This window comes from Chiloscyllium plagiosum, chromosome 44 (genome assembly GCF_004010195.1).
Source record: "Chiloscyllium plagiosum isolate BGI_BamShark_2017 chromosome 44, ASM401019v2, whole genome shotgun sequence".
Classification (NCBI taxonomy): Eukaryota; Metazoa; Chordata; class Chondrichthyes; order Orectolobiformes; family Hemiscylliidae; genus Chiloscyllium; species Chiloscyllium plagiosum.
This window is the reverse complement of record NC_057753.1, coordinates 3,821,998-3,842,495: the sequence shown is the minus strand read 5'-3', so window position 1 is coordinate 3,842,495 and position 20,498 is coordinate 3,821,998. Positions and strand designations below refer to the sequence as shown.

Sequence of the window (20,498 nt, the reverse complement as noted above, 5' to 3'; positions counted from 1 at the left end):
ATAGTCTCCCAATGATATTTCAACCACTCCTGAACCCATATACGTAAAACTAAATTCAGGAGAGCCCTCTCTTGTACAGCCCTCAATGTGAAACTCATTTTTAAGCTCTCCTCAATGCATTTGAAGAATTCTGAGACCTCAAAGCTTTTCACCTCATAAATACCAAAGTTAATATTGGAAAAGTTGAATTCCACCATCATCAGTATGGACGAGTTGGACCGAAGGGTTTCATTCTGTCCTGTACATCTCAATGACTCTATCCCTCCGAATCATACCTGATCGTATTACAACTGGCCTCCCTGCATGGAGAAAGACATGATGACTTGGGAGTTTGGGGAAGTTAGTGGTGATATCTTGGGGACAGTCCATATCACAGTAGAGGAGGCGTTGGATCTCCCCTAAACCTTCTTCCAATCACCTTAAAATTATGCCCCCTCATGATAGCCATTTCCACCTTGGGAAAAAGTCTCTGGCTATCCATTCTATCTATCTCTGTCTCTCATCATCTTGTACACCTCTATCAAGTCACCTCTCATTCTGTTTTGTTCCAATGAGTAAATCCCTAGCACCTTCAGCCTTTCTTCATAAGGCATGCCCTCCAGTTCAGGCACCATCCTGGTAAATCTCCTCTGCACCCTCTCTAAAGCTTCCACACCCTTCCTATAATGAGGTCACCAGGACTGAATGCAATATTCCAAAAGTGGTCTAGCCAAGGCTCTGTAGAACTGCACCATAACCTCATGGCTCTTAGACTCAATTCCCCTGCTAATGAAAGCCAACACATCATACGCCTTCTTAACAACTTGGGTGGCAACTTTGAGGGATCTATGGACGTGGATCCCACGGTCCACACTTCCAAGACTCCTGCCTTTAAACCTGTAAGCTGCATTCAAATTTGGCCATCCAAAAATGAATCAGTTCACACTTTTCCAGGTTGAACTCCATCTGCTACTTCTCAGCCCAGCTCTGCATCCTATCAATATCCCAATGCAACCAACAACAGCCCTCCACAATATCTATAGCTCCATTATCCTTCATGTCATTGGCACTTCCACTTCTACTTCCTCTCCAAGTTATTTATCAAAACCACAAAATCACAAAGTGCAGAGGTTCCAGAATAAATCCCAACAGAACACCATTGGTCACTGAGCTCCAGGCTGAATACTACCACCCTCTGTCTTCTAAGGACCAGCCAATTCTGTATCCAGGCAGCCAAATTTCTCTGCATCCCATGTCGCCTTACTTTCTCAATGAGCCACTGTGGAGAACCCTATCAAATGCCTTGCTAAAATCCATGAGCGCCACATCCACTGCTCTAGCTTCATCAATGTATTTTGTCACATCCCCGAAGAATTCAAAATGGCTTGTCAGGCATGAACTGCCCCTCACAAAGCCATGCTCCATTTAAACTATGATTTTCCAAATAATGATAAATCCTGTCTCTCGGTATCCTCTCTAATAATTTGCCCACCACAGACGTAAGACTGACTGGTCTGTAATTCTCAGGTTATCCCTATTCCTTTTCTTGAACAAGGGAATAATATTTGCCACCCTCCAATAAAATGATAGTCAATGAGTAAAGGAGAGCATTGAGATGTTGATGCCAGAAGACTTATTGAAATAATTCTTTGCTGTGCATTCTTGCTAAAAGAATTGACTCAGTCTTAAATTGAATTGAATTGAATTTATTGTCACATGTACCGATGCACAGTGAAAAGCTTTGTCTTGTGAGCAATACCAGCAGAATTACCAAGTTAAGTAGCACAGATAAGTAAATAATAGGTAAACAGCGGCAAAAACAAAAACACAGGTACAGGTGAATATTAGGAGTTTGAGAGTCCATTCAGTATTCTAACAACAGTAGGGGAGAAACTGTTGCAAAACTGGCTGGTGCGTGTGGTCAGGCTGCTGTACCTTCTCTCCAATGGCAGAGGTTGTAGAAAAACATTGCCAGGGTGGGATGGATCTTTGAGAATGCTGGCGGCCTTTCCTTGACACCTGGCCCGGTAGATGGATTCTATAGATGGGAGGTTGGCCTTTGTGATTGCCCGGACCGAGTTTCCCACTGTCTGTAACTGTCTCCGATCTTGAATGGTACAGTTGCCATACCAGGTAGTGATACATCCAGACAGAATGCTCTTGATGGCACAAATATAAAAGTTGGCAATGGTAATCGCCACCATGCCAAATTTCCTCAGCTGCCTGAGGAAGAAGAGACGTTGTTGGGCCTTTGTAACCAGTGCGTCCACATGAAGAGTCCAAGAAGATGCACAGTGAAAAGCTTTGTCTTGTGAGCAATACCAGCAGAATTACCAAGTTAAGTAGCACAGATAAGTAAATAATAGGTAAACAGCGGCAAAAACAAAAACACAGGGACAGGTGAATATTAAGAGTTTGAGAGTCCATTCAGTATTCTAACAACAGTAGGGGAGAAACTGTTGCAAAACTGGCTGGTGCGTGTGTTCAGGCTTCTGTACCTTCTCCCTAATGGTAGAGGTTGTAGAAAAACATTGCCGGGGTGGGATGGATCTTTGAGAATGCTGGTGGCCTTTCCTTGACAGCGGGCCTGGTAGATGGATTCTATAGATGGGAGGTTGGACCGAGTTTCCCACTGTCTGTAACTGTCTCTGATCTTGAATGGCACAGTTGCCATACCAGGTAGTGATACATCCAGACAGAACGCTCTTGATGGCACAAATATAAAAGTTGGCAATGGTAATCACCACCATGCCAAATTTCCTCAGCTGCCTGAGGAAGAAGAGACGTTGTTGGGCCTTTGTAACCAGGGTGTCCACATGGAGAGTCCAAGAAAGCTTGTTGGGGATGACCACTCCCAGGAGCTTGACACTCTCCATTCGTTCCACCTCCATGCTGTTAATGTGTGTGTGTGTGTGTTGGGGGGGCATGAGTAACATCCCACCAAAAGTCAATAATGAGTTCCTTGGTTTTACCTGCATTGAGAGCTAGGTTGTTCTCATTGCACCATTTCCCCAGGTCTTCCACTTCCTGTCTGTTTCATCACCATCTGAGATTTGACCGACTATGGTATTGTCATCAGCGCACTTGTAAATGGCATTAGTCTGGTATTTGTTGATGCAGTCATGGGTGTACAGCGAGTATAGTAGGGGGCTGAATAGGTACCCCAAGGGGGTCTCCAGTGTTGACTGTTAGTGAGGTTGAAATATTGTCCCCAATCTTCACTGACTGTGGCCTGTGCATCAGAGAACTGAGGATCCAGTTGCAGAGAGTGGGGCTTAGTCCAAGATCACTAAGTTTAGTAATCAGTCTCAAGTAGATAATAGTGTTGAGGGCTGAACTATCAATGTTGTCAGACATTCCCATTCATGCTTTACTGCATGTCACATGAAAGTGGAAAAGCCTTTCTACCTGAGCCTTTGTACACTATGCTGGATTGAACAAAGAAGTGAGTGGGCATTTAAAGTATAATCATTTGTATGATTGTCTAGCGGAACACTTGCAGTGAAGGCTGGCAGAGAGTGGAAGCTGCTGTGTTGGTCAGGCAGAGATTTACTATGAAGGCACATGGAGATCAGTTTGCGATGATGTGATAGTCACTGAAGTGGTTTGCAAACAACTGGGTTGTGGGAATGCACTGGAACTGACACTTCGTTCCTCTTATGGACCAGGATCAAGCCCGGTTTGGTTGAAAGATGTGTAGTGTTCTGGAAATGAATCATTTCTCTGGGAATGTCCTTCAGCACACTTGGGTCATCAAGGCGACTGTTCTCATAAAGAGGATGTGAGAATCATGTGCCCAGGTGAGGTTGTTGTTCTCCTACAATGTTATGCGCGAGAATTCATACGAACGGTTGTATAGTGAATTAGGGAGTATGTACAGCAGAGGCAACAAGTGCATACAGTTAGACATGGCATGTCCATGTTGCACTGAGTGAGCAGAGCTATCGTTTTACCTATACTAAACAGTCTTTCCATTACTACATTTCTCCACCTCAGCCGAGCTGAGTATCAAAACCATCTTTGGTGGCCCAAAATGTCCAAAAAGCTTTACTCGTGACACAGTGCTCTTCATGATCACCAGTTTTGCACCCAGCCACTAGAAATGTTTGTGTATCCCTCAACCTGTTTGTGGTTCTGTTTCAGATTGATTCTCAGTTTCTAGATTATAGTGGTATTGGAAAAGCACAACAGGTTAGGCAGCATCTGAGGAGGAGGAAAATCAATGTTTCGGGCAAAAGCCCTTCATCAGGAATGAATGAAGGGCTTTTGCCCAAAACGTCAATTTTCCTGCTCCTCGGATGCTGCCTGATCTGCTGTTTTTTTCCAGCACCACTATAATCTAGACTCTGGTTTCCAACATCTGCAGTCCTCATTTTTGCCGAGTTGATTCTCAGTTTGCAATGAGTCTCTGTCCTCTTTATACCTCCTGTCAGATTTCACCACCATGGACTTAGATTAATTAAAAATTTATCATCCATCGGGCACCCATTTACCCAAATGCAATCCATTTATTAGAAATTCCTTGACTTTTGCATCCTGATCTGTAACCGTATTCCATAATTTGTTGTCAATCGGAATGTTTGAAATTGTTCTGGGATCACCAAATCAAAACTGTTTGCCACAATATCAAACAGTCAAAACATTACTCCCAGTTCCTGTAGATTAGCACTTGCAATCTTCTGCAAATCTGACAACCTCCTTTGAGCTCAGACTTCCTGTTTGCTGTCAGTTTCTTCCCCCTACTATTTTGTATGCGGCTCACTGGTTAGCACTGCTGCCTCACAGCACTAGGGACCAGGGTTCGATTCCCAGCTCAGGTGACTGACTGTGTGGAGGTTGCACATTCTCCCCGTGTCTGCATGGGTTTCCTCCGGGTGCTCCAGTATCCTCCCAGAGTCCAAAAGATGTGCAGGTCAGGTGAACTGGCTGTGCTAAATTGCTTATAGTGTTAGTTGCATTAGTCAGGGGAAAGTGTGGGGAGATTGGTCTGGGTGGGTTACTCTTCAGAGGGTCGGTGTGGACTTGTTGGGCCAAAGGGCCTGTTTCCCCACTTTAGGGATTCTAATCTAAAACAAAATGTAATTCGTTCAAGATTCTCGTAGTAACTTGCTGAGTGTCTTTTGAAACTCCATGAACTTCTGCCTTGCTTCTACTTTCAATTTCGGTTACTTCTTCCAATCGTTTATTAAGGTATCTCATGTATCATATTAATTTACAAAACCTGTGTTCGATATCAGAGGACAGACAGTTATGCACTGAAGGCTTAAACAATTTATCAGTCTAGACATCTGTTATTGTACGAAATGCGGCTGGTGAATAGCAAATATTGGGCCACACTTGGAATACCAAGTACGGGTTCTGGTCGCCACATTACCAGAAGGATATTGGATGTCTTGGAGAGGGTGCAGAGGAGGTTCACCAGGATGTTTCCTGGCATGGAGGGAGCTAGCTATGAGGAGAGGTTGAGTAGATTATGATGATTTTCATTAGAAAGATGAAGGTTAAAGGGGGACGTAGTTGAGGTCTACAAAATCATGAGAGGTATTGACAGGATGGATAGCAAGAAGCTTTCTCTCCAGAGTGGTGGACCCAATTACTAGGAGTCATGAGTTCAAGGTGAGAGGGGAAAGCCTAGGGGAGATATGCATGGCAAGTTCGTTAAGCACAGGGCTGTGGGTGCCTGGAATGCATTACCTGCTGAGGTAGTAGAGGCGGGTACGATAGTGTCATCTAAGATGTATCTAGACAGATTTATGAATAGGCAGGGAGCAGAGGGATACAGATCCTTACAAAATAGGTGCAAGGTTTAGATAGAGGATCTGGATCAGCGTAGGCTTGGAGGGCCAAAGTGCCTGTTCCTGTGCTGTAATTTTCTTTGTTCTTTGAGAAATTGCTTGTAGAAACATGAAATGACTGGCAGAATCTGTGGAGACAAAGCAGAGTCATTGTTTTGTATCCAGTGAAGCTCCCTCACTTCAGGATAAGTATCACTAGACCCAAAACATTGACTCCAAACCCTCTCCACAGACTCTGTTGAGTTTCTCTGGCCATTCCTGTTTTTATATCATTGTTATGTTTGTTTCGAAAATCTGGGTTGGATATCGGAGGACACACAGAGCTATGCAAAGAAAACATCAGCAATTTATCAGTCTGGATATCTGTTAGGTATGAACAGAGTACAAGGAGATGTGGCTGGTGATTGGCAAGCTTCACTGTGAGGGGAGGGTGGAACTGTTCCATCGTCAGACCAGCAGGTCAGTGTGGGCTTGGATAAACTGGACTCACAAGATAAAAAAAATACATAAACAGTTGGACCGCTGTCCCCTCCAGGATATTAGTATGACACTCAGTTATTCCGAATAGGAACAGGACCTATTTGGCTCAAGGAGACGGAGTTCCCATCACACGGGTCGACCCTGTTGCAATATCAGAGAGATCCGTGGGGTCAACACAGCTGTGACCATAGGGAAGATGCAGGTGTTGTTTGTTCCTTTAACACAACAAACCTTCTCAATATTTGGGTGTCATTTCACGTGCTGATTTCCAACAGAGTCAGCATCTTTCTCAACAGAGAATGATGTGCCGAAGGATTACCTACCAGTTCAAATACCTACCAGCGACAGTCTGGTGCGTCATTAATGTGCCAATTCTTGGAATGATGTTTCTAATTTGCATTGCATTTAATAATAACTCATTATCTGCCACAGATTCACAACATAGCGTGTGCCTGGATGGAGGAAGCAGCAGTATTGATTGGACTAAACAAACTGGTAGTTATGTGATGCAGGAGGATTTCCTGGAATATGTGGAGGGTTGGTTTCCTTGACCAAAAATTTGGGGAACTGATAAGAGAGAAAGCCATCCTAGACGGGTGTTAAGATACAGGGTCAACCCTTCTGCTAACTGAAACCAGACACACTGAAAAGCTCACCTCAGCTCAAAGTATGAGTGACAAAGAACTACCCAAATCCCACTATTATAAGAAAAAAAATCAATAATTTATTCTTTAACTCCAGAAAAAGAGAATATTAAACAACAACTATCAGACAACTATCAACAACTTTGTCTGCTTGTTTTATCCACCTTCCCCTCTGCATCCCAGAATACTTAAGGAAGTGGCCCTAGAAATAGTGGATGTATTGATAATCATTTTCCAACATTCTGCAGACTCTAGACATGTTCCAAAGGACTGGAGGGTAGCTAATGTAACCCCACTCTTTTAAAAAAGGAGGGCGAGAACATGGGTAATTATACACTGGTTAGCCTGATAGTTGTAGTGGGGAAAATGATGGAGCCAACCATTAAGGATGCAATAACAGCATTTTGAAAGCAGAAGTGGAACTAGTCAGCATGGATCCACTAAAGGAAAATTATGCTTGACAAGTCTTCTGAATTTTCTTTGAGGATGTGATCAGTACAGTAGACAATGGTGAATCAGTAAGTGTGAATCTGGACTTCCAAAAGCCTTTTGACAAGGTTGCACATAAGAGCTTAGTAAGAAATATTAAAGCTTATGGTATCAGAGGTAATGTATTTACATGGATGGAGAACTGGTTGGCAGACTGGAATAAATGGGTCCTTTTCAGAGAGGCAGGCAGTGACGAGTGGGGTGCCACAGGGTTCAGTGCTGGGACCTCAGCTGTTCACAAAATACATTAATGATTTGGACAAAGGATTTGAATGCTATACCTCCAAATTTGCAGATGACACTAAGCTGGGTAGCAGTGTGTGCTGTGAGGAGGATGGTAAGAGTCCGCAGGGTGACTTGGATAGACTGGGTAAAAACAATGACTGCAGATGCTGGAAACCAGAGTTTAGATTAGAGAGGTGCTGGAAAAGCACAGCAGCTCAGGCAGCATCCAAGGAGCGGTAAAATCGACATTTTGGGCAAAAGCCCTTCATCAGGAATACCTTGGATAGACTGGCTGAGTGGGCAAATACTTGACAAATACAATATAATGTGGATAAATGTGAAGTTATCCACTTTGGTCACAAAAGGCAAATTATTATCTGAATGGTGGCAGTTTAGGAAATAGTGAGTTGCAACAAGACCTGGGTGTCATAGTGGAACAGTTGCTGAATGTTGGCATGTTTTGATGCAGGCAATCAAAAGCTAATGGCATACTCTGTTTCATAACAAGGGGATCTGATTATCAGAGTAAGGATGTCTTGCTGCAGTTATATAGAGCCTTGTTGAGGCCACACCTTGAGTATTGTCTTCTAGTTTTAGTCTTCTAGTCTGAGGAAGGACATGTTTTACTATTGAGGGACTCCAGCTAATCATCACAGAATCCCTGCAGTGTGGAAACAGGCCATTTGGCTCAACCAGTCCACACCGACCCTCCAAACCCATTCCCCTCCCCATTTACCCTGGACTAATACACCTAACCTACACATTCCTGAACACTATGGGCAACTTAACATGGCCTAACCTGCACATCTTTGGATTGTGGGAGGAAACCAGAGCACCTGGAGGAAACCCACACATACATGGGAAGATTGTGAAAGCTCCACATAGACAGTCGCCCGAGGCTGGAATTGAACCCTCTGGCGCTGTGAGGCAGCAGCATTAACTACTGAGCCAGACTGATTGCCGGGATGGCAGTTCTTACATATGAGGCAAGACTGGATCAACTGAGCTTGTATTCACTGGAATTTAGAAGAATGAGGGGGGATCTCACAGAAACCTGTACAATCCTGATGGGACTGGGCAGGCTAGATATGGGAAGAATTTTCCCAATGTTTGGGAAGTACAGAATGAGGGGTTGGAGTCGAAGAATAAGGGGTAAGCTTTCAAGAATGAGATGAGGAAGAATTTCTTCACTCAGAGACTCGTGAACCTGTGGAATTCACTCCCACAGAAAGCTGTTGGGCCAGTTCATTAGATATATTTAAGAAGGAGCTGGACATGGTCCTTGCGGCGAAAGGAATCAAGGGGTATGGAGGTGGAATGGGATACTGAGATTGCATGGTCAGTCATGATCATATTGAATGGTGGTGCTGGCTCAAAGGGCTGAATAGCCTGTCCCTGTTTGATATGTTTCTATGTTTCAATCCTAACAATATCTTTGTCAATCTTTTCTGCACTCTCTCAACCAACATCTTCACCGCCCTGTCTCCCTGGAGCTATGCAGCTGCACGTCTAGGTCTCTTTGTTTGGCAACAAAGCCCTACCATCTACTGTATGAGTTCTACTCTGGTTTGCCTTACCAAAATGCAACACCTCAAATTTATCCAAACTAAACCCCATCCTCTGCAAACTTACCATTAAGTCCAGTCCTGCGATTATAGCAGACATGGCGTTTTACACAATTGCTAAATATCAAAGTTCTTTTCAAATGAAGTTTGGCAGTAGATATGCAGAAAAGCAACTGCAAAACACTTACCCTGGAGAACTCAACTATACACGTTTCTCCAATTGTTAAACATATTGTTTCTAAAAGTTTCTCAATCATCAAAATTAACCTGGCTGGCCTGCAGATGCAAGTTTTATCTTTGCACTTTTTCTTCAAACCACTGCATAATGTTTTCAATTTTTCCAATCCTCCAACACACCCCAAAAGTAATTGAGATTGAAAGATTACGATCACAGCCTGTGCAATTTCAACTCTCATTTGTTTGTGTTCTTGGCTTTACTGCAACATGTCCTAGTGCCTTATTAAATTTAAGTAGAGAAAACCTATGTATTACCTAATATCTATTTCTTGTGAATAATAAACCCTACAAATCAAGAACTGCGCATAATCACTGTAGTTACTTGTGTACTCTCTGGCACCTCAGCAAATGGAATGACTGAGTGAATCCATTTCCACACACACAACAGGTAAATGGCTGATCACTAGTATCAACGTTTCTTGAGGTTAGATGAGTGCTTGAACCCAGTCCACAGTGAGAGCACTTAAATGGCATATTCTCCGTGTTATGGGCCAGGCTAGACGGCCTGAAACATTTCAAGAAGGTAGCCCAGATCATAACTTTTCCAGTTATTTTAAGTAGATATAGAGTGGATATTACATGAGCGATGCAGCAGGTGAGACCACTCAATTCTAAACAAAACAGAATTTATTTACAGACTATCAACTGAAACACGAACAAACGGAAACTAAATGTACAATAACAACAATTTGAAAACCCAACCAACACGATATTCCTGCAACTTAAAGGAGCTGTTCCAATTTTCTGAAACATCCTCATAAACACACCCCTTGGCACAAAAAATAAAGTCAATCAAACACAGGTTCTTACAGGAGGGAATGTTCAGGCTAAAGCACTTTTCACTGTAACTGCTTCCCTGTTACCGGCAGCTCTCTAACCAACAGCTTTGGATAGATTGCTTACTAAAACCCAAAATCAAACTGGATAAATTCCTGAATTGAGAGAACTGGCCATTCCCCTTTTCGATGTACAAGCATTTTAAAAAAAAAACCTAAAAGCCGCTTTTCCCTGATTGTTGCCTTATGCAGTATCTGTTATCCATAATCAAAGTGGCCTTTTGCCCAGACAAATCAGAGCCTCTGCTTTTTACAGCCCATTTTGAAAAAAAAACTAATGACAACATAACCTTGTTAAAGGAGCAGCACTGTCACATCAGTGTGAACATACTGATGCATCTTCACAGTGGATGAGACAGTCAATACCTTCCCACATTCAGAGTGGGTGAATAGCCTCTCCCCAGACAGACCTTGCTATTGGCTCAGCAGCTGAATTAATCCTTTCCCACAATCGACTCCGGTGAATGGCTTATCTTCAGTGCGTACTCGCTGGTATGTCAGCAAATGGGATGAGTGAGTAAACCTTTTGTCTGTCTTCATGTTCTGAGAAGCCAGATGATTGTCGGAACCCGTGTCCACATACAGGACACATGAACAGTGTTTTTTCTTTCAAAACCCAATGGTATTCATCCAAATGCTGACGGACTCTGTAAGATCCTCAAGTGATGTTGAGTTTGGAGTTTTTTTGACTGCAAATCCTCTCATTCTAAATTCCTGTGAAATTGATTTAAAACACAGAAAAAAGGAACGAGCGACAACCTGCACAAAGCTGGATTGTGAAATTGAGTTTAAATGAATCTCAAGTGAAGCTGAGACTTGGAGAGAGTGCCCATGAAAGCTGCTGAGTTGTTGTAAAAACCCAACTGGGACACTAATGTTTGTCAGGGACAGGACCATAGTCTGGGTCAGTCTGGCATCCGGTACCGAATGAGCAGAAATTTCTTTCCGTCAAATATTGTAAAGACGGAAGACATTTTGTTCCAGTCCCACAGAGTTCAAGATACAAGTTCCACAGAGTCACCACTGACTCCATTCCTGTCTCTGGTAACTCTGAGTCTGAACCAGACTGTTCACTACAATGGAGAAATATTTCACCCCAAGGGTGCGGACACGAATAGGAAAGGTTTAAGATGGATATGCACCAAAAGCTGGCAAATGGAACTAAATTAGTTTAGGATATCTGGTTGGCATGGACCAAAAGTCTGTTTCTGTACTGTATGACTCTATTAGTTGCTAACCACATATCCCCATCATGACCAAAATCGCTTATTTCCCCCTCAGTAATATCACTCGATTCCATCCTAGTCTCAGCTCTTCTGCTGATGAAACTGTCATGCATTCCCTTGTTACCTCTAGACTGAACGATCCTGACATACTCCTGGCCGTCCTCGCACATTCAACCTTGAGGTAACCCAAAACTCTGCTGTCCTTGTGCTATCTTGCACCAAGACTTGTTTACCTCTGCTCAGTGATACAGTGCCAAAGTTATAAAATTCATTTATGTTTCAGACCCCTGCATCTGATTCCTCCTTGCCTCTGTGATCTATTCCAGCCGCAGATCACCATGATGTCTGCTTTTCTCTAATTCCGTTATTGTACGGGATTCCTGATTTTACTTTCTCCACCTTTGGGAGTAGCACCGTCATTCACAGGATATCGGCATCATTTATTACCCAAGGGCAGTTAACAGTCAACAACGTGGCTTCAGTTCCAGAGTCATACGTAGTCTAGACCAGATAAGGGTGGCAAGATTTCCTTCTCTAAAGGATATTAGTGAACCAGATGGATTTTTCCAAAAAAAAAACAATGGATTCAAGGTAATCATTATCCTACTATTTCCAGATTTTTATTGAATGCAAATTCCCCCACCTGCCATTGCAGGATTTGGACCCTGGTCTCCAGAACATGACCCTGGTCTCTGGATTAACAGTCCACCAATAATACCGCCAGGTCATTGTCTCCCCATTTCCTCCTTGAACCTCTCCAGGTATTATCTCCTTTATAATGCATCCTAAATTCTCTGAATAACCAGTGTTCATCTCGCTGAATATCTCCTATGCAACTGGCTAAAAGTTCTTCTGTAACACTACTGGAAAATAACTTTGAACACGCTAATATGGTGCAGAATGTGACGTTCAATATAAATTGAGAAGGGGAAGAGAAATGGACCTGAGCACAGGATAAAGAATACCTGACTGTGAAAGGTGTTGTGGGAAGATACAGCTGGTACATCAGCAGGGAGAAAGTGAGGACTGCAGATGCTGAAGATCAGAGTCAAGAGCGCAGTGCTGGAAAAGCACAGCATCTGAAGAGCAGGACGTTTCGGGCATGAGCCCTTCATCAGGAAGTCAGCAGCACATTGTCAGGACATGGACAGTGGTGGAAACCTCATTTAGACACACTTGGCAGCAACAGAAGCAAAGTACTAAACACGAGCTAAAATGTACCGATTATTTGAGAAAGAGGAAGTCAAACAATGGCAGAGAGGTGATCAGCAAGGGCAGAAATGAAACCAAATACTGGGCATGGATTAAGAAGGAGCCATGAGACATGTCAAAATGAATGGGGCATAGTATGAAAAACACACAATTTAAATGCATGGACAAAAACATTCACCTCTGAAATAACCTCACTGCTTCCCGTAAGACCATAGAAAGGAGAGCAACAGTAAGATGTTTGGTCTGTTGAACCTGCTCCCCCATTCAATAGGATCAACAACCCACTTTCCCTGATAATATTCAATTTCCCTCCTGATCAAAACTCTCTCCATCCCGGCCTCAAGGACTCTGCCCCTACAGCTCTCTGCGGCAACAAGTTCCAAAGACACTCAACCTGTTGAGAATAAATTCCTCCTCGTCTCAGTCTTGCATTGGCACCACTTTATTTGGAGACGATACTCTCTGGTCCTAGACTCTCCCATGAGGGGAAACATCCTCTCACCACGTTAACCTTTTGAGCTCTGCAAGAATCCACTATGTTTCAATGACAGCACATCTCATTCTTCTCAATTCCAACAAGTAGAGCTCTGATTTGTTTCACCTTTGATCAATATAATTTCTTTGTTCTACGTTCCTAACAATGTTTGGTTTGTGTTTTCCTTCAGTGTGTTCTTTTATAGAATGGCCGCAGTGTGGAAGCAGGCCATTCGGCTGAGCGGGTCCACAATGACCCTCCGAAGAACATCCACACCCAGAACTAGACCCAAACCCATACCCACTCCCTATTCTTTTCTAACATTCTGTTAAAGAATTGGTCACACCACTTGTTGAAATGTTGCATGCAATTCTGGTCTCCCTCCTAGCGGAAAGAATGTTGTGAACATTGGAAATGTTCAGAAAAGATTTACAAGGATGTTGCCAGGGATGGAGAGTTTGAGCTACAGGGAGAGGCTGAATAGGCTGGGGCTGTTTGCCCTGGAGCACCGGAGGCTGAGGGGTGACCTTAAGGAGGCTTATTAAATCATAAGGGGCATGGATAGGGTAAATAGACAAGGTCTTTTCCCTGGGGCGAGGGGAGTCCAGAACGAGCAGGCATAGGTTTAGGGTGAGAGGGGAAAGATTTAAAAGGGACCTAAGGAGCGACATTTTCATGCAGAGTGTGTTTGGGATGCCAGAGGAGGTGGTGGAGGCTGGTATAATTACAATAATTAAAAACTATCTGGATGGGTACATGAATAGGAAGGGTTTAGAGGGATATGGACCAAGGAGTAGGTTAACTTAATATATCTGGTCAGCCTGGATGAGTTGAACCAAAGGATTTGTTTCCATGCTGTACATCTCTATGACTCTATGTTTACACTGTTGGCTCAGGATTGAAATTCACAACATTCCCTCATTGTTCTCCATATCACATTGTGCCTCACCGTGGTCAACAGTCCTTCAGTTTGAGGATGATGTCAACTCATGGCCATGAGTTTCTGTTCTAGGTAGAACCACAGATCTTCGGACACGTGGGATGACATCCCACAATGTAATGCGATCCACAGAGCAGCATTTGCCTCATCAACAAGACATTGTTTGTGAAAGGCGAATGTAACGTGATTGACAAGTTGTCTCCAAGCTTCTCTCAAATATTGTCCCCAAATAAAGATGGCCGCTGTGACCCTGCAGCCGAACTCTGGGTGAAACCTCTGCACAACGTCATGGGCCAAAGGGCCTGTTCTGAGCTGTACTTTTCTATGTTCTATGAAACTCTGCTGTTCTGAACTTTCCCCCAGTTTTGCGCAATCTTCAAAGGGTTATGGAGGACACAGCATGGAAAATAAAGAGCATGAAAGCATGGGAAAGGTTAAGGCATGAAGACCACTGGCGATCTGTTACAAGGGGTCTGTGGAATGCTACACTAGTCAAAAGGTCACTGTGGCAGGATGGGATAAGAATAGGAGAATACTCGTGCACCAATTGGCAAAGTAAGGTTGGGGCTGAAAGGTCACTATAGCGGGATGAGATAGCAACTCGTAAAGTCAGCCTCACCTGCTTAATATCATCATGGCAGGTTGGGACAGGTCATGACAATAAATATCTAATTATGACATTAAAATAATATGGAGTAGGGTCTGGGATGGAAGACAATTGTTGCACAGTTGGTAGTAAAATCAGTCAGAAACTTTTTCCCCGGGTACAACAGAGTGTTACAAGGGGACATAAATTTAAGGTGAAGGGTGGAATGTATAGGGGAGATGTCAGGGGTGGGTTCTTTACCCAGAGAGTGGTGGGGGCATGGAATGCGCTGCCCGTGGGTGTGGTAGAGTCGGAATCATTGGCGACCTTTAAGCGGCATTTGGATAGGTACATGGATGGGTACTTAATCTAGGTTAGAAGTTCGGCACAACATCGTGGGCCGAAGGGCCTGTTCTGTGCTGTATTGTTCTATGTTCTAAAATATCTAATTGCGACATTAGAATAATATTAAGTAGAATGTAGGAAAAACTAAAGTCGCAGAAGTAGCAAGATAATGGGAACTAACATCATTGGTTTATTGTAAATCTGGAGTGAGGTAATTCTGACTAACACAGGTGGGCATGCTGATATGCTAACAAAAACATGATAACAAAAAGGTATAAAGAGCCATGGACCCTGAGGCTCTGCGGCATTCCAGAATTCGCTTTCTGGAGTGTCACCGTTTTTTTTTATTTGCAAATAAAAGACCTACTTCTTGAAGAACTTTCCACGTCTCCTGCTGATTCTCTACATTTTCTCCACGACATCTACATTGATGACCATTTGAGCTTGACATAATGATCCAGTAAGCACCTCCCGCTTCGTGTGAAATGTTAGTGTGAAGATATTTCCCAGGTCATGGTGACAGAGAACGAAACTGACTCAGTAGAACGACTGAAAATTGACGAGGAAGAGATATTGACTAGAGTGCAGACATTTCGGTTCGACAAAGCATTGCATCCAGATAAGACACATCCAAGGGAACAGCACTGAAAGAAATTGCAGTGAGACGGGCCCAACCTTTCAGTCTTCCTTGGTCACCCAAGACTGCAGAATTGCAAACAGCTTCTCCTTGGTTTAATAACTAGCCCAGCAATTTTAGAGTTGTCAGTTTAATACTAGCCGTGGGGAACCTTCGAGAAACAACTATTAGGGTTAGAATTAGTAGTCACATGCAGAAACGTGAGTAGGTGAGGAAGAGGTGGCATGTATTTACAAAGGGCAAGTCATTAACTTGCTGGAGGTTTTTCTTTCTGTCAGAAGAGATTTCATACAGTGTCACACAGCAGACTTGAGAGAAACGTGGTGTGGATATAAAGTTGGTTGAGGGATAGGAAACAGAGTAATGGGTCATTGGAAATTTTTCAGGTTGGAGGAAGGTTTGAAATGGATTTTCAGAGGGTTCAGTAGTGGATCCCTTGGCTTTTTAAAAAAAAATTTTATTAATGATCTAGATTTTGGTCTGTGAGAGGCCACTTAGTGGCTCAGTGGTCAGCACTGCTGCCTCACAGCATAAGGACCCCGGTTCGATTCCACTCTCGGGCAACTGTCTGTGTGGAGTTTGCACATTCTCTCCCCTCCCCCCCCCAACCCCCCACTATGTCTGTGTGGGTTTCCTCCCAGTCCAAAGATGCACAGGTTAGGATGAATTGACTGCTAAATTGTGTTCAGGGATGTGTAGATTAGGTGCATTAGTCAGGGGTAAATGTAGGGTAGTGAAATGGGGCTGGGTGGGTTACTCTTCAGAGGGTCGGTGTGGATTATTGGGCCAAAGGGCCTGTTTCCACACTGTAGGGAACCTATGAGGGGCATTGGATGAGTACATTTAATTTTATTTAAATGTACCAGATTACTAGAAAAAAAAGGAGAATGGCAATTTTCTGCACCAGAATACTTAAGTTATTTTATAATAGTTATTTTTAAAGGTTCAGTTAAAGACCAAAAAAGGGCTACTCCGTAATTTGAAAATTTTCAGTTGTACATTTAACTAAATTCGTTAAATTTTAGGTACTAAGAACAAAGAAGTATGTATATCAGAAACTATAGCAATGCAATGAGATAAAAGCCAGAGAATTGACAAATCAATTAAGTTTTACTTGCACATATTTTTGAAGGATTGAAAAAAAGAGAGTCATTGGTTCTATTGCTGCACTAACAGACAGCTGTCTCAAGGAAAGGAGAGACTGAGTGTTAATTATTTCTGGGCACAAGTATTTTTTAGAAAAGATAGAAAAGGAAGAGGGTAGCACTATTCGTTGAGGAGAGCATCAACTATCTGGGAAACAAGGATATCTCAAAGGTTCAAGAACAAAATTGATCTGGCTCGACCCAAGGAACAAAACAGATACAATAACGTTGCTGAGCAAGTTTATAAAAAGAAAAGAATTCAGGGGAACATAACTGCAGGGAAATTACATAAAGATGCAAATGAAAAAGTGTAGTTATAATGAGAGTTATCCAATATAGATTGAATATTGGTAGTGTATGGGACAGCGAGGAACACGTTATCCTGGATTGCATGCAGGGGAACTTCCTATATAAGTCTGCATCCATTGAACAAATAAAAATGCACTGTCACACCTGCAATCCCTGGTTGACCATGGCCTCTGATCATAAGGTGGGGGGGGGGACTGAAGTAGAGCATTCTGGGATTGCTGACTACATTTGTAAAGCATGCTGGGACGGTTGACACACTTTTGTGCAATTTGTGCTCAATCTTGCTAAAGTGCTGACTGCTGCAGGAGCAAGCTGGATAAACAGGAAGTATGACTATTACCGAGCAAAACCACAAACCCAAAATCGCCAGTGGCTGCAGTCTCAGCAGGCGGAAACCTGTGCGGGGATGATACGCATGGGATGTTCTGTCTGAAGAACAGTTTACGTGATTGAAACTGTGCTTTTTGCTGTGGTTAAGGGTACAAAGGCCTGTGGATCTCTTCAACTGGGGAGACTGTTTGGTCGAAACCCTGCGCTTCGGGTGACCTCGCTGCTCTCAAAAGCTTTTGTTTAGTAAACTCTGCTTTGACTTGCTGCTAAATCTGATTCTGGAGTAATTTTTCTCTACATCATGGGCCAAGTGGATAAGGTGTCAGTGCAGAGCATTTAAGAGACAGTGGATCGTATGGGTGCAGGATGATGCAGCAGAATCACTAGCATCAATCCAGAGTTAGAAATTTCAATTGAGGAGTCATGGTTTGGAGATGCCGGTGTTGGACTGGGGTGTACAAAGTTAAAAATCACACAACATCAGGTTATAGTCCAACAGGTTTAATTGGAAGCACTTGCTTTCGGATGAAGGAGCAGCGCTCCGAAAGCTAGTGCTTCCAATTAAACCTGTTGGACTATAACTTGGTGCTCTGGTGATTTTCAATTGAGGAGAGCTGTCTTCAACAGGGGCAAGGACAGAGTTGGGCAGGATTGACGAGAGTGAGAGGTCGGTGGGAAAAACAATGTTTGAATGGTGGGCTCCCTTCAAAGACTGACAACCAATAAAGATCGCCAATCACACACAGTGTATGACAGCATGTAGGAGGGAAACCAGAGAAAGATGCAAGTAGCGGGTACCAACAAGGGCAGATTTAGGGACAGCTCAGCTCAAGGGAAGACAGGGAAACAGCAGAGGCAGCTGGACAGGTTGTTTCAATGAAGCTCCATAAACCCCTTGCAATTGTTGAGGATGGAAGAGACAGGGGAAAAGGAGAGGTGTGCAAAAGGAACAAACTCGTATTCGAGATATTACGAAGAACAAACACACTGCGTCTTGAACACAAAGCTCATTGCTAATACTAAGCAAAAAAAGAAAATCAAATCGACGAGATCTGGAGTTAATATCATCAGTGGATTCAGATTCCAATAGATGAGTTCAGTGCTGGTTACAATTAGAAGCAAAATCCCAACAGTGAGCAGTTACTTGTGAACTCCCTTGTGTGTCAGTAGGTGAGACAACCGAGTGAACCTCTTCCCACATTCGGAGCAGATGAATGGCCTCTCCCCAGTGTGAATTCGCTGGTGTATACTGAGGTTAGACGATCGCCTAAAACCAGTCCCACAGTGAGAACATCGGAACGGTCTCTCATCAGTGTGAACACGTTGATGGCTCAGCAGTTGTCCGGAACTTTTGAAGCACTTCCCGCACTCTGGACACTTAAAAGGTCTCTCGTCGGTGTGAACCAGCTTGTGTGTCAGCACTGACGTTAACCGAGTGAAACCCTTCCCACAGTCAGGGCAGGTGAACGGTCTCTCCGAACTGTGAATGCGCCGATGGGTTTCCAGCTCAGATGGGGATCTGAAGCCCTTCCCACAATCCCCACACTTCCATGGTTTCTCCTTGGTGTGACTACGCTTGTGTTGGGTCAGTCCAGACGAATCACTGAAACGCTGCGAAAATGGGTATGGCTTGTCACCACCGTGAGTGGCGCTCTCTCCTTCCATGTTCCAAATCTGACTATATTCGGGTCACGATTCAGGGAACGACATCAAATCCTGGTGGCGGTGGTTGGTGTCAGTTTCCCATCTGCAAATCCTGCCCTTCTAACTCCCTGTAAAATTGATTTAACAAGGGGAGTTAGACGGTGCCCATTAAAAAAAACCCACAAGTTGGTTGCGAGAGTTAAACGAATTTGCTAATCTGTTGGATTCATGATACACGATCAAAAAGTGAACAAAGGCTGCTGGGCTGTCATAAAACCCAAGTGGTTCACTCCTGTCGATCAGAGAGTGGAATCTGTCACCTGGCCTGGACCTGCGCAGGATTCTGGCCTCTATGGGAGTGAAGACACAGAGAAAATAGGAACAACGAGAAAGAGGTGAAGCAGAGGGATTGAATAAGTGCACAACTCAACCAGGAGTCTGACAGAATCTCTCAAACTTTCAGCCTTCACCAGCCCGAATGTCTTGGGTAGAAGGTCTATGTGAAACACCAACACCCCCAAAACCCCCTCCAAGTTACCCGCTGCCCTGATTTGTGTGACATCCGGCGCAGGATGAGCAGGGATTTCCTCCAATTAAACTCTGGGAAAAATTCCTAACCACCGACTCCATCCCTCTGCCTGGTGACTGTGCGAATCTGAAACAGGCTGTTCACAACTGTAATCAAGTATTTCACACTGAGATGAGCTGACAACAACGTACACCCATCAGCACCAAAACTGCCTGTTTTCATCTCAGTCACGTGACCCACCTCCACTCTAGTTTTGCAAACATCTGCAGCTGGAACTCTCACCCATTCCTCGGTTACCGCGAGACTCAAGTATCTTAATGCACGACTGACTGACCTCCCACATTCAACCTCCCTGTGAAGCTGGGGTCATCCAAAACAGTGTTCTCTGAGCGCTTCAGCACAGACGTGCTGGCATCCTCATCCTTGAGTATGGGAATATTTACACAGCCACCTTCTCCAATGAGTGATTTAATTGTCCCCCAACATTCATGACGAGATGTGATCTCCTAACTGTGGGATTGCTTAGATTTATCTATCACTTGCTGCTTTTGCTGTTTGGTACACAAATGGTCTACTTGCATTCCTTTACCAGGTTAAAACCTCTTCTTTAGGTGTGCTCAATGCTGAGCCTGGCATGATGTCCTGAACTCTTCATTAGATCGGGGTTAGTCCCCTGACTTTATGGTAACGATAGAGTAGGGAATGTGTCAAAGAACTGTGCAGTGGTCACTCTCAACCAATACTGTCATGGATAGATGTACCTGTGACAGAAAGATTGGTGAAGATGAGGTAAGATATGTTTGCCTCTCTCATTAGTTCCTTCACTACCTGCTGCACACCCTGTCTAACGGCAATGTCCTTTAGGACTCA

General features: G+C 43.7%; 1 protein-coding gene across 1 annotated transcript in view; it reads right to left on the bottom strand.

Annotated features, from left to right (window-relative positions):
* LOC122543628 (zinc finger protein 420-like) overlaps window positions 1-20,498 on the bottom strand; it is a 160,749-nt gene that overhangs the window by 76,861 nt on the left and 63,390 nt on the right. Inside the window, exon 5 of the mRNA XM_043682451.1 lies at window positions 18,600-19,144. Within this exon, the coding sequence (XP_043538386.1) occupies window positions 18,600-19,144 (545 nt within the window). The remainder of the gene's footprint in view (window positions 1-18,599; window positions 19,145-20,498) is intronic.